Source organism: Rutilus rutilus, assembly GCF_951802725.1.
Source record: "Rutilus rutilus genome assembly, chromosome: 20".
Taxonomy (NCBI): domain Eukaryota; kingdom Metazoa; phylum Chordata; class Actinopteri; order Cypriniformes; family Leuciscidae; genus Rutilus; species Rutilus rutilus.
In genome coordinates, this window is record NC_140225.1 from 18,660,332 (window position 1) to 18,673,683 (window position 13,352).

The 13,352-nt window shown below is 38.8% G+C and overlaps 2 protein-coding genes across 3 annotated transcripts; one reads left to right on the forward strand and one right to left on the reverse strand.

Moving 5' to 3' along the window:
* Window positions 1-614: 614 nt before the first annotated feature.
* Window positions 615-6,863, forward strand: dcdc2b (doublecortin domain containing 2B). 2 transcript variants are annotated; one of them, XM_084392124.1, is made up of 15 exons: window positions 615-656; window positions 870-980; window positions 2,225-2,423; window positions 3,038-3,095; window positions 3,807-3,877; window positions 3,994-4,125; window positions 4,237-4,383; window positions 4,961-5,000; window positions 5,259-5,318; window positions 5,486-5,657; window positions 5,767-5,876; window positions 5,945-6,016; window positions 6,088-6,264; window positions 6,441-6,530; window positions 6,755-6,863. In XM_084392124.1, the coding sequence occupies exons 2-15, from the start codon at window positions 899-901 to the stop codon at window positions 6,845-6,847; spliced, it is 1,503 nt and encodes a 500-aa protein (XP_084248250.1). In that variant the 5' UTR covers window positions 615-656; window positions 870-898; the 3' UTR covers window positions 6,848-6,863. The 2 variants fall into 2 exon arrangements, with proteins under 2 accessions (XP_084248250.1, XP_084248251.1); XM_084392125.1 differs by having other exon boundaries at window positions 5,280-5,318.
* On the reverse strand, window positions 6,540-8,447 carry tmem234 (transmembrane protein 234). Its single transcript, XM_084392129.1, has 5 exons — window positions 8,382-8,447; window positions 7,966-8,117; window positions 7,812-7,878; window positions 7,583-7,675; window positions 6,540-7,501 (listed from the first exon to the last, which is right to left on the reverse strand). The coding sequence occupies exons 1-5, from the start codon at window positions 8,392-8,394 to the stop codon at window positions 7,395-7,397; spliced, it is 432 nt and encodes a 143-aa protein (XP_084248255.1). The 5' UTR covers window positions 8,395-8,447; the 3' UTR covers window positions 6,540-7,394.
* Between the last annotated feature and the right edge of the window lie 4,905 nt (window positions 8,448-13,352).

The following is a 13,352-nucleotide window of genomic DNA, read 5'->3' on the forward strand; positions in this document are numbered from 1 at the left end:
ATAGCCTTATATAGTCGGGTTTAGATTAGAGATGGGCGATAAAATAGTCGCCCAACCAAATTTCAGGGTTGCTGTTTTATATTTATTGGAAATGATAAACGAAAGGCAGTTTTTCTTCATTATCACTCCACTGAGGTTATTTATTTCTGCTCTCTGTTCTGTACACACAACCCTCGATATCGCCGTTAGGAGGGAAACAATCTTATTTATTTTTTCTTAACTTATTTATTAATTCAGGTAAGCGATTAATTTAAATTTCTTGAGGAATAGAGGTAAAATGGTCTTGGTGGTGTAAGTGTAATTAATAAATTGAAGTATTTCTGTTGCTCTCTCTCTCACCTCTCTCTCTCTCTCTCTCTCTCTCTCTCTCTCTCTCTCTCTCTCTCACCCTCCCTCACCCTCTCCGTCTTGTTGTTACTGATTGTAAAGCCCCACAAAGGCCGCCGCCATAGTTAGTAATGCTCCCATGGCAACCAGGAAACACTTCACTTCAGTCTGTGTGCGAAAGGGAGGGAATCTGGGTGAGGTATTTGAGTCTCTCACACTCAGTGCTTTACTATATTAGAAATAAACACTAAAAAAGGAGCACAACTGGAAGTAACAGACCAGATGATATTTCTCTCCAGGTGATCAACTGGATAATATAAGTTTCCTTTGTAAGTATTTTTTGTGAGTGTGTGTGGATTTACATAAGGATGTGAGTGCATCTCTGATCTGTATTAAATGAATCAATTTGTGTGTTCTTGTGTGTGAATAAGGTTTGGATCTGTACTTTTACAGCTGTTTTAACAAATGTATGGTTACATTTTGATGGCATAAATAAGGTGTCCTATTTAGGGGGGTAATCTCTGTTTGTGTTTATTTTACAGGTGTGTGTTAATGTGGCTAGTTTAGGGTCATGGCATCCACTGGTGTCTCTAGTCACCTGCCTCCAGTCAAGAGTGTAAAGGTCTACAGAAATGGAGACCCCTTCTTTTCAGGTTGGAACAGGTTCTAAAACAGTTTTCTGTATAATTGCAGTACAGTCAAAGCATATATATATATATATATATATATATATATATATATATATATATATACTGAGCCTAAAACTAAGCTAAGCTCTATGGCTGGTGACTTTAGAAAATTTACCAGCCAGAAATATTTTTTATATTTGTGACGTATTTCCAAGTGAAACGGAATATTGAATAGAGGGCGGGGTTTCACTTTAGCTCACTTTCTATCCATCCCTCGCTCATAGAAAACTGACGGATGTGGGGTAGTGGTTAAGGATATTCAACCCAAGGCATCAAACTGACGTCATTAGGGAAGGAAGCAAATGTTCATATTTCGATTAAAGATTACCACGACAAACAATTTTTTTTCTGTGTTTTAACTTTTAACACAGATTCATTGTTTACAACAAGACTAGTAATGTGCGCTAACAAAGTAAAAAGGGTACATTTTTATTTCATGACGACTTTAAACTGATTTAGCAAAAACAGCCATTTATGACACCATTTCTTGGTTCTTTTTTGTTTGATTGACATTAAAAATACATAAAAACAGCAGCAGAAATATATTAGGATGTTGTCATTTCAACACCTGCACGGATCCAATATACTGTTACTGTACACAATGTGTGATTGTACTACACATGCGCTTTCTTTCTCGACTCTTTACTTTCACTAAAGAAATGACTGATTGTGTTTACTAGGATATATACTCACAGAGACGGGCATTTTTTGACATAATTTTGTGCGAATATGTCCGTTCAAGTGCAAGAAGACGTAAAACAGAGCTTATTTCAGTATTCGCACACTTTGGTTGTGTGCGCACACTAAATTTCCCACACAACGCATGAGTTCCTTTTTGCATCTTCTTGCACTTGAATATTTAAATAGGCAATTTTGAATATTTAAATTGGCAAGGCGTAAACTTTCGTGACATTGGATTGTTAGAATTCAGAAAAATGTTACCGGACAACTGGCAATTGACACCGTTTCATATACTCGCCAATGGCAAATTTTTACACGCATTTGGCGCTTGGAGAGTGAGTGTTAATTTTAGCCCCTTTGTATACAGTATTTCTGAAATAAAACTACATGTGTCATTTCATATGTGTCATATATTTGAATAGAATATTGAATTGAATATATATATATAGGCTACTGTATATATTTCTGAAATAAAACGACATGAGTCATTTCATATATGTGTGTATGTGTATGTCTTTTTGGATCAGGAAGGAGATTTGTGGTCAACCAGAGGCAAATCTCCAACATGGATGCATTTCTTAATGATATCACTCTCAGTATCGGAGCTCCATTGGCTATTCGAACTCTCTATACGCCACGCTGCGGTCACCGGGTCACGGACCTCACTGACCTACAGCAAGGGGCACAGTATGTGGCTGCAGGGTTTGAGCGCTTTAAGAAACTGGAGTAAGTGTGAATTCATTTAGAATGAGAATATTCTGAAATATCCATAACTGAAATAAATGAAATGTTAAATAAGTTGAAGAACTAAAATACAAAAAAAATATATACAAATTAATAACTACTTAACAAATGAATTAATAACACATAACAAAGTTATTAAAGTCCCCCTGTGGTGAAAATCAAGCTTCTAATGTTGTTTATATGTCTATGTGGTGTTTTTTATGTGCTTTAAGACAAACCATAAGTAAACCAAAGACCGTCTCAAAATCGCGGTTTGAAATCGCTGGTGTGAGTGAGTGTAAATATTCATTGAACTGCGTATACTAAATGAGGCAAGGGTGTAGAGTTACATTCAAGCTATTTTAAGGCATGAAGGAAACAACTTTTAAATTTGTCATTTTGGTGATCAAATATGAGTTTTAAGGGATACAATTATTGACTACAGGGGGACTTTAACACCCAAATTAAGATGAAAATATCTTTACATTTTTTTAAATATTCATAAATACTTTATGAGTTAGAGTAGGATCATGCATCAATAAACTAGATTCCAGGCTTGATATTATAAATGGCTAAAACCTGCATAGTATTTGTTTGTCTTTTCTGTATGTGTTTAGTTATCTGACTACAGGACAGAAGAAGGGTCCAATGTTCAGAGCTGTGGAACCAACACAGGTACATCAGTTGTGTACTTATTACTGATTTGTTGCTTTTTAAATCTAATTAAGCTATGAATCAAAAATTTTACAATATTCTAAAGTTGATAGGCCTATATGTAATTATGCATCAAAAATCAAACCTGTTCGTCTGTGTAATGGCGTGTTATGTTGTGTTTGTGTTTTTGTTGTTGTTTTGTTGCTGTGGATGTTTAGCTGAATTGTGTCATAAAGAGGAGGAGAGGGAGAAAGTGGTGTTATTGTCCCTTCCAACAATAGAAGGCCAGAGGAATAATACTAACGCTGTTAGTGTTATCAGATCAGAAAGCTTGTTAGGACATGTTTAAGAGCCTGACCCCTTAATGCTGCGCACAGAGCTGCTAAAACCACTGTTAATAATAGCCTTGAGAGCAAGGGACACTGACTCAGCATCAACAACATATTTGATTTACTTTGGTGGAAAATCACTGACTGCACATTATCCTGCTTATTAGACAGCTACGTACTTGCCAAATAAAGAAATGGACATTTAATATTGATTTGCAATTTTTGTATTATGTGAGAATTAAGAGGATGCAACGTGATATGAGAGACTGTGTGGGAAATTAGTTTCCTGAGAATTAGTTTACAGTTTAACGGTCACTATACAAAAATTATTGTTTGAATAGTATTCTTATAGACAAAATATATACATATAATTGTCAATTAATAATAAGTACTCTTTTTACAGGCTAAAGCACTGGTCAGGCCTAATGTGTCTGCAAAATGGAGGAAAGTCATCACTCTGCCCTGGATCATACAGTGAGAACTCAGACATTTAAATGCACAAACATAATGCTTTAACTCTGTTAAACCACTTTTTTATCATGCTTTCAGAGAAATTTAAACTTATTCTTCCTTATCCCTCTCATATTCAGTGTATTTAGGAACGGGGACATCCTCAGTCCTGCCCTGCGTCTGATCATTCCCAGACCCATGCAGAAAAATCTAGAGCAGATCCTGAGGCTCATTTCGGAAAAGGCCATGCTTCGCACAGGAGCTGTGCGCAGGTGATAAAAATATACATACTGTATGTGTTACGATGAGCGTATGAAGCAAGTCCTCATACATGGTGAGATTGTTTTGATTCCTGCAATCATTTGACTTTGTTGACCTCTCAGGCTCTGTACTATGGAGGGCTTCACAGTGACCTCCACAGAGGAGCTGGAGTCTGGGCAAAGCTATGTTGCTGTTGGAACAGAGAGGTTCAAGAAACTCCCATATGTGGAGATACTGATAAACAAAGCAACAGGCAGCAGCGCGGACAGGTGATGAGGGTGGATAATTGAGATGAACAATACTCAAATTTTTTTGCACATACACTACTGAATACATTTTTTTTTTAAATATTTTATATTATATTTTTGAAAGGAGTCACTCATGCTCACCAAGGTTGCATTTATTTGATCAAAAATTCAGTAAAAAGTACTATTGTGATATATTATTACAATTTGAAATAACTATTTTCTATTTTAATATATTTGTGTAAGTGTAAGTTATTCCGGTGATTGCAAAGCTGCCATTACTCCAGTCTTCAGTGTCACATGATCCTTCAGAAATCATTCTAATATAATATTTTGTGCTCAAGAAACATTTCCTACTATCAGTGTTGAAAACAGCAGTGAATTCATTGATATAGAACATTCAGTGTTTGAAATAGAAATGCTTTGTATCATTATACATGTCTTTACTTTCTATTTTGATCAATGAATGCGTTCGTACTGAAAAGAAGTATTATTTCTTTATTTTCAAAATTATTACACTTTTATTGATCCCATACATTTGACTTGTAGTGTAAGTATAAATGAAATCATGTTAAATAGGATCTATCTGTCTTCACTCTAGACATTTAGCAGGAGACAGAGGATTACAGAGAAGAATTAAGGTAATATTTACACTTAATATACAGTGGAGTTAAAATAAATATATCTTAAATATTTCTTTTTTATTAAAAAATATATTACAAATCATTACAAAATGATATAATAAATATATTTTGAGGTTTAAATTGGATTTTAACTTTTTAGTCTCAGACTTACGTATGGAGTATATTTCTTTTTAGTGTGTCAGATTAATACATTTTCATAAGACAAATTGTTCTATTGAAGTTTGTTAATGTTCTTTTATGATGATCCGATTCAAGAGTAGAAAGATTTTTCCTCAGGACAGCCACAGTGATTCCACCCTCCTGAATTCACCTGAGGTAAAAAACAAATACTCAGTTTTTCCAATTCAATGCACTTTTTAAAATCCACATTTCTTTATTGGTGCTTTAAAGTAGAGCGTCATCGTTCAACCGAACCCAAAAAGGCTTCAGATTGTTAACCCACTATATTGAACATATCTTGTGTAAATGGTGTCTGCTTTCAGAGGGAAGGCAGGCGTGTGAAGTCCACAGGAGATGAGGTGGAGCAAGAGAGTTCCCCTCAGCTGGTTAAGAGGAGAGGAAGGAGAGGAGAAAGAGAGGAGAACTCTGTTTTCTACGCCAGACCTGTGAGAGTTCGCAGACACCCACACAGACCCCCACCTAAAGCCACAACAGGTGAATGCTGAACAGTTAAATAAAATATACTTACTAAATAAAATGTAACTTTTTTTTGTTTATTAACCTGTTGCAGTCTCTCTTGTGTGATATTGTGTAATTGTGTTAGATGAGCACAGTGTGTTTAAGGCCTCTGAGAACAGTATGAGAGAGGAGGTTCGAGGTGCTGAAGAGGTCGCAGAGGATGAAAACACAACTGTAGAGCTTCCCATTGACCAGGTACACCTCTCCCCTCTTTTGTCCCATCTCATCTCATCTAGTCTTTTCTAAAACTGTTTTTATTTCAGAGAGAAGCAGATATTGTGGAGGATGAAGAGCCTCCTGAAAGAGATCTGTTTGACACAGCCAGTACAAATCATGTGAGTGTGTGAAGTGCACATGATAGTAATGACAACTCAATCATGAAATAACACTATTTGTTCCAATTAAGATGCATTCTGGTGAAATACACAGTCCATCAGCTGATCTTTCCAGTGAAAACAGAGAGAAAGAGTTTGTAGTGTCCGAGAAGGAGGCATGGGACGATACGTCAGCTTTGCGGGGAGAAACACAGCAGGGATACACGTCCAGCATAGAGTCTCAGCCTGATGCGAATAAACATGACATTGTAAGACACTGTGCATTGAACATGGACTTCTTTTTTTGTAGTTTTACATCTTAATTGTGTTTTCACTTAGGTTTACATGGAACTAAATCATCTTTAAAAGGGATTATCATATAATCTCATAAAATGATGCAGATTTTCTTCAGGTCAGCATAATTCTTTCATTTCGTTCCTGTTAGGAGTCAGACACACAGCATTTCAGATCTTCATCATCATCACTTCGGGTCTCCGAACATTCCCCACGAAGTGAAGAAACACAGCAAGAACCAGTCAGTTTATGAGTTGTAAATATATTTAATGCATAATATTTCAATGCAAATTATGTAGTGCAGTGCCATCTCTAGTAAAGGCCTGATATCTAATTTCTTGTGGTAGCTAATAATACTCAATGCATCATTTTATAGTCTAATATCGTATTTAGAAATTATTAGAATTATGTGTAAACATTAATCATTTATATACCTTGTCTTGCTCTCTTTGTGTACGTATCAAGACTTTGGGTTACCATGAGGAACAGCCAGACAGGGATGCTGAGCGCCCTCTCCAGGCTGAAGATGATGCAGGACACAGAGACACACCTTCCTAATCCACACACATGCTCTGAACACGGAGATCACTATAAAATTGACATTATTTTGGTGAAAAATGGCATTTAAAATATTGTACCCTTCAAAGTAACAGTGATCTCAGCATGCAGAGATTCAGTGAAAAATATGCTTTTTTATTTCTTATGTTTAACCAAATATGACCTCTGAATATAAAAATATTTAAAATAAAGTTATTTCTAACACTAGCCACTTTCACATTATTAGTACAAATCCATATAAACTTCCAATAATAATACAATATGTACAAACATTTTGTATGTTCCACAATCCACATGCGCTTAAAAGTGACTCTTCCCACAGTTGCAATTAAAGTGCAAAACATTTGGATTTCACCAACACAGTTCAAGTAAAGTTTTTAAGTTATACATCGTTTTCTCCTGGTTAAGGTTCATGGTATATACAGAAAAGGAAGCAGCACAGATATTGTGTCAGTTTTCAATGAGGAGAATTGGTTTGACAACATGGCTGGAGCAGATCATAGGTCCAAGCTTTCTCCTCATTCACCTTCCAGTCCAGTGGCATGTTTTAGTGGTCACTTGTGTTACGGAGCCCTGTGCCGTCCGTCTCAGAGACAGAGCTCAGGACGCACACGGTCACTCCAGACATGATGAGTAACATTCCCAGCAGAGCTCCTACATGAGCAGAGAGACAGAGAGTGAAAAACCTGTATAGAGAGAGTGAGTGATGTTATTAAAGGTACTTTAATACCTTACCCTTTCCTCCAAACTCTTCTCCAAGCAATTTCCCCATTAGTAATGTGAACAGAAATGTGAGGGAATTCACCATGGGCACGGCCAGAGATAGATCTACAAAACAAACAGCACTTAAAATCTCAACACTACAATAATATTCTCTCATCATGATTGAGAATCATATATACTGAAGAAATAGTAAGATTATGCTATTCCTAACATAAGTTGTCAATACCTAGAAATTTCTCACCTGTAGAAGCGAGAGTGAAATAGAAAACTAGTGATCCACTTTGGTTTAACAAGAATGGCACCAAATACTATAACATAAATAATATATACAAATTATATAAAATACGGTATACAAAAATTCTGGTACAGACTACATGCATAAAATAATTACACACCTTGAGATTAAGAAAAAGGAATTTGATCTCGGCCAAAAACTGGAGGAATTTGTTGTCCCTCTGAACTCCTTCAATGCCCTCTGAGCCTTTTTTCAGGAAGGGGTTTGTTCCTCCCCACAAGATCGAGACCAACAAAAGACAAAGCACTTCACCTGGAGAGAACGTTTATGCGATATTTTTAAATGGACAATTCAACACATTGATATATATAAATTATAAACAAGACGGAACATAGTGATTCCATTTAAATATATGCCGACACACTTGTGGAAGACAGATACTAACGTTACTGCTGAATTCGGAATCGCATTCCGCCATTGAAAGAGATGGTAAATGTAGTACGAGTAGTGTAAGTTACTAGTATGCAGTTCCGAATGCAGCTCTAAACCTTTGGACAGCATACACGACAGTCTCACCTGCTGACACCATCCTACTCTTCTTCAAGTAAATGAAATTGGCACTGCCTTTTTCTTGTATGGTTTCAGGGCGGTTGATAATCCAACTTTTGGTGTATTACCGCCACCAACTGGACTGGAGTGAAGCATCAACGGAAGGAAAAACAAAACAATCATGAGGAAATAAATAAAAAAATACTTAAATTTGTGCCATGGAAATATCATTTAAATTCTACTTTCCAATTCTGTTATTTTGAGATAAGTAAGTATTTCTCTCTGTATTCTTGACTGTCGAGGCAACTTAATAGATTTGATAGATTGAAATTGATTAAACCTATATCTTTCAATTTCTTAATCAACTCCTCTCTTTCCTTGATAAATAGCCTACTGCTCAATGCAGAAGTACATCCTCATTAGTTTCGTCTTCACTACAGCAGTGGTTCTCAACCGGTTTGGCCATGGGACCCATATTTTCCCATGGTCATCAAGCCGCAACCTACTTTTTAAGGCTATATATGTACAACAATTGTTATACATGTGGCTATATATGTACAACATATGTACAGTTGTTTAAAAAAAACTAATTTATTTCACAAAGATTGTACCGTCACACACACAAGTACCGTCCCACTTTAACAAAGGCGACACGTACTGGTACTAATACTAATACTGATGAATAAACAGTAGGCCTATAGGATAAGGCTATTGAATAGCAGTCCCAAACTAGTTTTTGTTAATACAATTAAGTTGGTATGAGCCACCACAGTCTTTTATAAATATACAAAATGACACAAAGTGAAAATGGCATGGTTTGGGGTTATGGAAACAACAGTTATCAAGGTGAATACACAATACTAACATGAACTGTTAATGAAACATGGAAACTGCTTCTGAATAAAATGAACATCATTATCTGCATGCAAATCCTTTCCAGCTAACACACGACGTACCAGTTTTGTGTCACTTCAACATTGCGTCAGCTTGACGCTGCAGGAACTCTTCCCCTTCTCCAAAATTCTTGAAACCTTATAGGATAACGCCAGTAAAACAACTGGCCAATTGTCGCGAAATATGCGAATCGCATGCAAATACTGACGAGCCTTCAGGCAGTGTAAAATGTGGAGAAGCAACAATTGTGTCATAGTCTTTTTTCCTTCACGCTGTCAAAGATGCAACAGAAGAAGACACAACAGAACAAACTTCTTCACCGCATCCAATGGCTTCCTTCTGCCGACTTTGCGCGGGCCCCATCGACCCGCCAGGCTCACACAAATACTCCATCGCCTGTCTGGGCATGACCCATGCTGAGGCTGCTTTCTCCGAGTCTGACTGGGCACTGCGCCGACTCGGTGTCTGCCGGAAGCTAGTTATTTTAGTCGATAAAGTTTTAACTATGGATATTTTTCTGACACTAACGCATCGCTTCACTTCAGAAGGCCTTTATTAACCCCCCGGAGCCGTGTGGTTTACTTTTATCATGGATGGATGCACTTTTATGTATTTCAAAACAGAAACGGCCATTCACTGCCATTATAAAGCTTGGAAGAGCCAGGACAATTTTTTATATAACTCCGATTGTATTCGTCTGAAATAAGAATGTCATATACACCTAGGATGGCTTGAGGGTGAGTAAATCATGGGGTAATTTTCATTTTTGGGTGAACTATCCCTTGGAGCTCGACCACGCATGGAGTGCTCCAGAAGAGCCCACTAGGAGTAAGCTCGACCCCTGGTGCTTCCAGTCAGGCCGCCGTCAGGGTGCTTCGAGGAGAAGGACCCCGTTCTTTCCTGATGTCCATGAGCACATGGTGAATCGTGGTCTGCACCCCAGTCGGTGCACGTCTACACACTACACAGGCCATTTTCTCCCACGTGGACGGGGCGGAAGCCCACGGTTACGTGCACATGCCCCCCGTCGAGGAGACCATCGCCGCGTATCTATGCCCTTCCTTGGCCACGATTGACGTGGATCTTAGCCTGCCGCCCAAGCCGTGCAGACTGACTGCCCATCTCCCTGAAAAGGCTTACACCTCTGCTGGCGAAGCGGCATTCGCGCTGAACGTGATGGCGGTGCTGCAGGTCTTTCAGTCTTTCCAGGAGAGGGATTCCCCACAGAGAGTGGGGGCTTCACCCCGGGTCAGTACGGATGATTTGGGACCACTTCGGGAGGGCAGAAGTGAATTTATTTGCGATGAGCGAGAACACACACTGCCCACTGCTCTTTTCACTGTCTCATTCTCCGCTAGCGGGGAACGCTCTGACATTGCGTTGGCCGAGAGCCAGACTTTTCGCATTACCTCCTGTGAAGATTTTGCCTCTGGTGTTATGCAGAATCAGGGAATAGAGAGCATTGGTGATCCTCGTCGCCCTGAACTGGCCGAATTAGCCTTGGTGTCCGGACCTGAGAGAGATGCTTGTGGCTCCCTCTTGGCGGGTTCCCCTAAGGAGGGACCTGCTGTCTCAAGCTAACGGCTAACAGCACGGGTTTGGATAACGGGAGCCTACCATCCAAGCTAAAAGTTTATGTGGCCGCTATTGCCTCGTTTCATTCCCCGGTTGACGGGCAATCGATTAGGAGGCATGCGCTGGTGGTCAGATTTCTCAGAGGGGCAAGGAGATTCCCCATGCCGCCGTGGGACCTAGTGCTGGTTCTGAAGGCTCTCTCTACCCCCGTTCGAGCCCTTGGCATCTATTGCTGTTAAGGAGCTCCCTCTTGCTTTTTGCCCTTGCTTCGGCTAAGCACATAGGAGATTTACATGCATTCTTGGTGGACAGCGATTGCAATTACTTTGGACCCCGCGACAGCAGTGTCACTCTCCGGCCGAGACCGGGTTACGTGCCAAAGTCTCTTTAAAGCGCAGGTCATTTCTCTACCCGCTTTGTCTTCCGATGCATCAACCTCGCATGATGAGGCTGTTTTGCCTTGTCAGGGCTTTGTGGGGTTATATAGACTGCTCGACCACCTTTCGACAGTCGTACCAGCTCTTTGTGTTCTACAGTGGCTGTACTAAGGGACATGCAGTTTCTAAGCAGAGACTCTCTCACTGACTCGCAGAGACTCGCTTTGGCTTAGTTAAAAGAAAAGGGTATTTTTCATGGCCACAGAAAAATAATTCTTTCTTAACATGTACAGCGCTTAGAGCATGTAACGAGACCAGAAATCATTAAATTGACTTTGCGGCAAGCAGAGAATCAAAACCAAACATATGCTATATTGTGCACAAGTTTTATTAACTAAATAACAAACACAACTAATCTAAACACATACACACAATCACACAGACATGGGTAAAATGGTAAGTGACAGAATGAAACCGGACACAGAAACAGGGAATGAAGCTATGGAAAAGATTCAAAACCTCTGTTTAGTCAGTTAATTGTACGATACTTGCATTGCCGTTGGAGTTGAAGCAGTTTCGTAAAGTTCCTGATTTGATGGTGAGTCGATGGCGTTGAAGTTGCAATCAATTTATTCTGCATTGAATGAAGAAGATATGATGAACTTGCATGGTTAGTTCAACTCCGTCATGGTCGAGGAAGTTGCACATGGCTTGATGTGTTGGGCCTGCCGGCCCACAACTGCGTGATCGAACCGGGTTTCCGGTCTCACACCCGCACAGCGACCAGCAGAAGCAGGAAGAGAGGGAGGAACTTGTGTGGATGCTCTATTAAGCCTGGGACAAGTCACACCTTTCACGGTTGGCTTGACCAATGAGAAAGGTGAAATTCCTCTGTTGGGAGGTTTTATGACCCTTATGGAGCATGGTTAGAACAGGTCTGGCAGTTTGTGTCCATTTATACTCCGATTAATATAACAAACACACACTCCATTCTATCAGGAGGTGATGTCCACTAAAGTGTGAGTCGTTAAATGAGCATTAATTAGATAGGAGACATGATATAGGTGGGGTTACATTAACTAGTAGATCTCACTGAAATCATCCATGAAATAAATACAAATGCTAGAGGCACTATACAAGATATTATAATAATAATCATTCACACAATGTCCTGGGATGCATGTTCATTTATAGAACAGTTCATCTAAAAATTAAAGGGATAGTTCACCCAAAAATATAAATTACCCCATGATTTACTCACCCTCAAGCCATCCTAGATGTGCATGACATTCTTCTTTCAGACAAATACAGTCAGAGTTATATTAAAAAATGTCTTGGCTAATCCAAGCTTGTAATGGCTGGAGGAAATTTGAAGCTCAAAAAAAATCATCCACCCATGATAAAAAATACTCCACACGGCTCCGGGGGGTTAATAAAGGCCTTCTGAAGTGAAGCCATGGATTTTTGTATGAAAAATACACGTTTATAATTTATAATCTAAAATAACTAGCTTCCGCCAGACGACCGTACGCATACTACGCAAGTCGACTTGCGCCACAAGAATAACCCATGACACGTGTATGACTTATGATGTAGGAGTATCGTAAGCATAGACGCCTCTCGCCTCTTTCATTTCCTACCGTACCTGATCTTCACCTCTCACAGCAGGATTATATACAGTTCCAGCAGCATCAAGCTGACGCAATGTTGAAGTGACCACTCCCGAAAAGGAACGTCTCCGGTTACTGTTGTAACCTCGGTTCCCTGTGATGGATCAATGTTATTATTATTATTATTTTATTCCGCCTGTTTTTTTTTTTGTTGCTGTTATTTTGTTATATTTTGTTATTTGTTTTAAATCAGGTACATATAAGTTGTTTTGAATATGTATTATGTTTAATAAATTTCAGGGTTTTGTGCTACAATATCCTGCCTTGTCAAACTTTTTATATCCTTTTAATATCCTAACTTGTCAAACTAATAATAATAAAACAAGCAAATCAATGTCTTCAGGATTACTAATGCTGCTGTGTTACTAATAATTTACCTACTTACACTACGCCCTAAAAGTAAGTCTTTTTGTGAAGAAAAAGTACACACTTTTGAGTGTGTAGCAAAAGAGTATAGATCATATTTTACATTTGCATATTTA

Excerpts from the sequence above, each read along its gene's own strand:
- dcdc2b (XM_084392124.1), top strand. The coding sequence starts at position 899 with ATGGCATCCACTGGTGTCTCTAGTCACCTGCCTCCAGTCAAGAGTGTA. Across the intron at positions 2,424-3,037 it reads GAGCGCTTTAAGAAACTGGA|TTATCTGACTACAGGACAGA; the intron begins GTAAGTGTGAAT and ends GTATGTGTTTAG. Across the intron at positions 6,017-6,087 it reads ACACAGCCAGTACAAATCAT|ATGCATTCTGGTGAAATACA; the intron begins GTGAGTGTGTGA and ends GTTCCAATTAAG.
- tmem234 (XM_084392129.1), bottom strand. Across the intron at positions 7,879-7,965 it reads TCCTTTTTCTTAATCTCAAG|TATTTGGTGCCATTCTTGTT; the intron begins GTGTGTAATTAT and ends TTTATGTTATAG. Across the intron at positions 7,502-7,582 it reads AGAAGAGTTTGGAGGAAAGG|GAGCTCTGCTGGGAATGTTA; the intron begins GTAAGGTATTAA and ends CTGCTCATGTAG.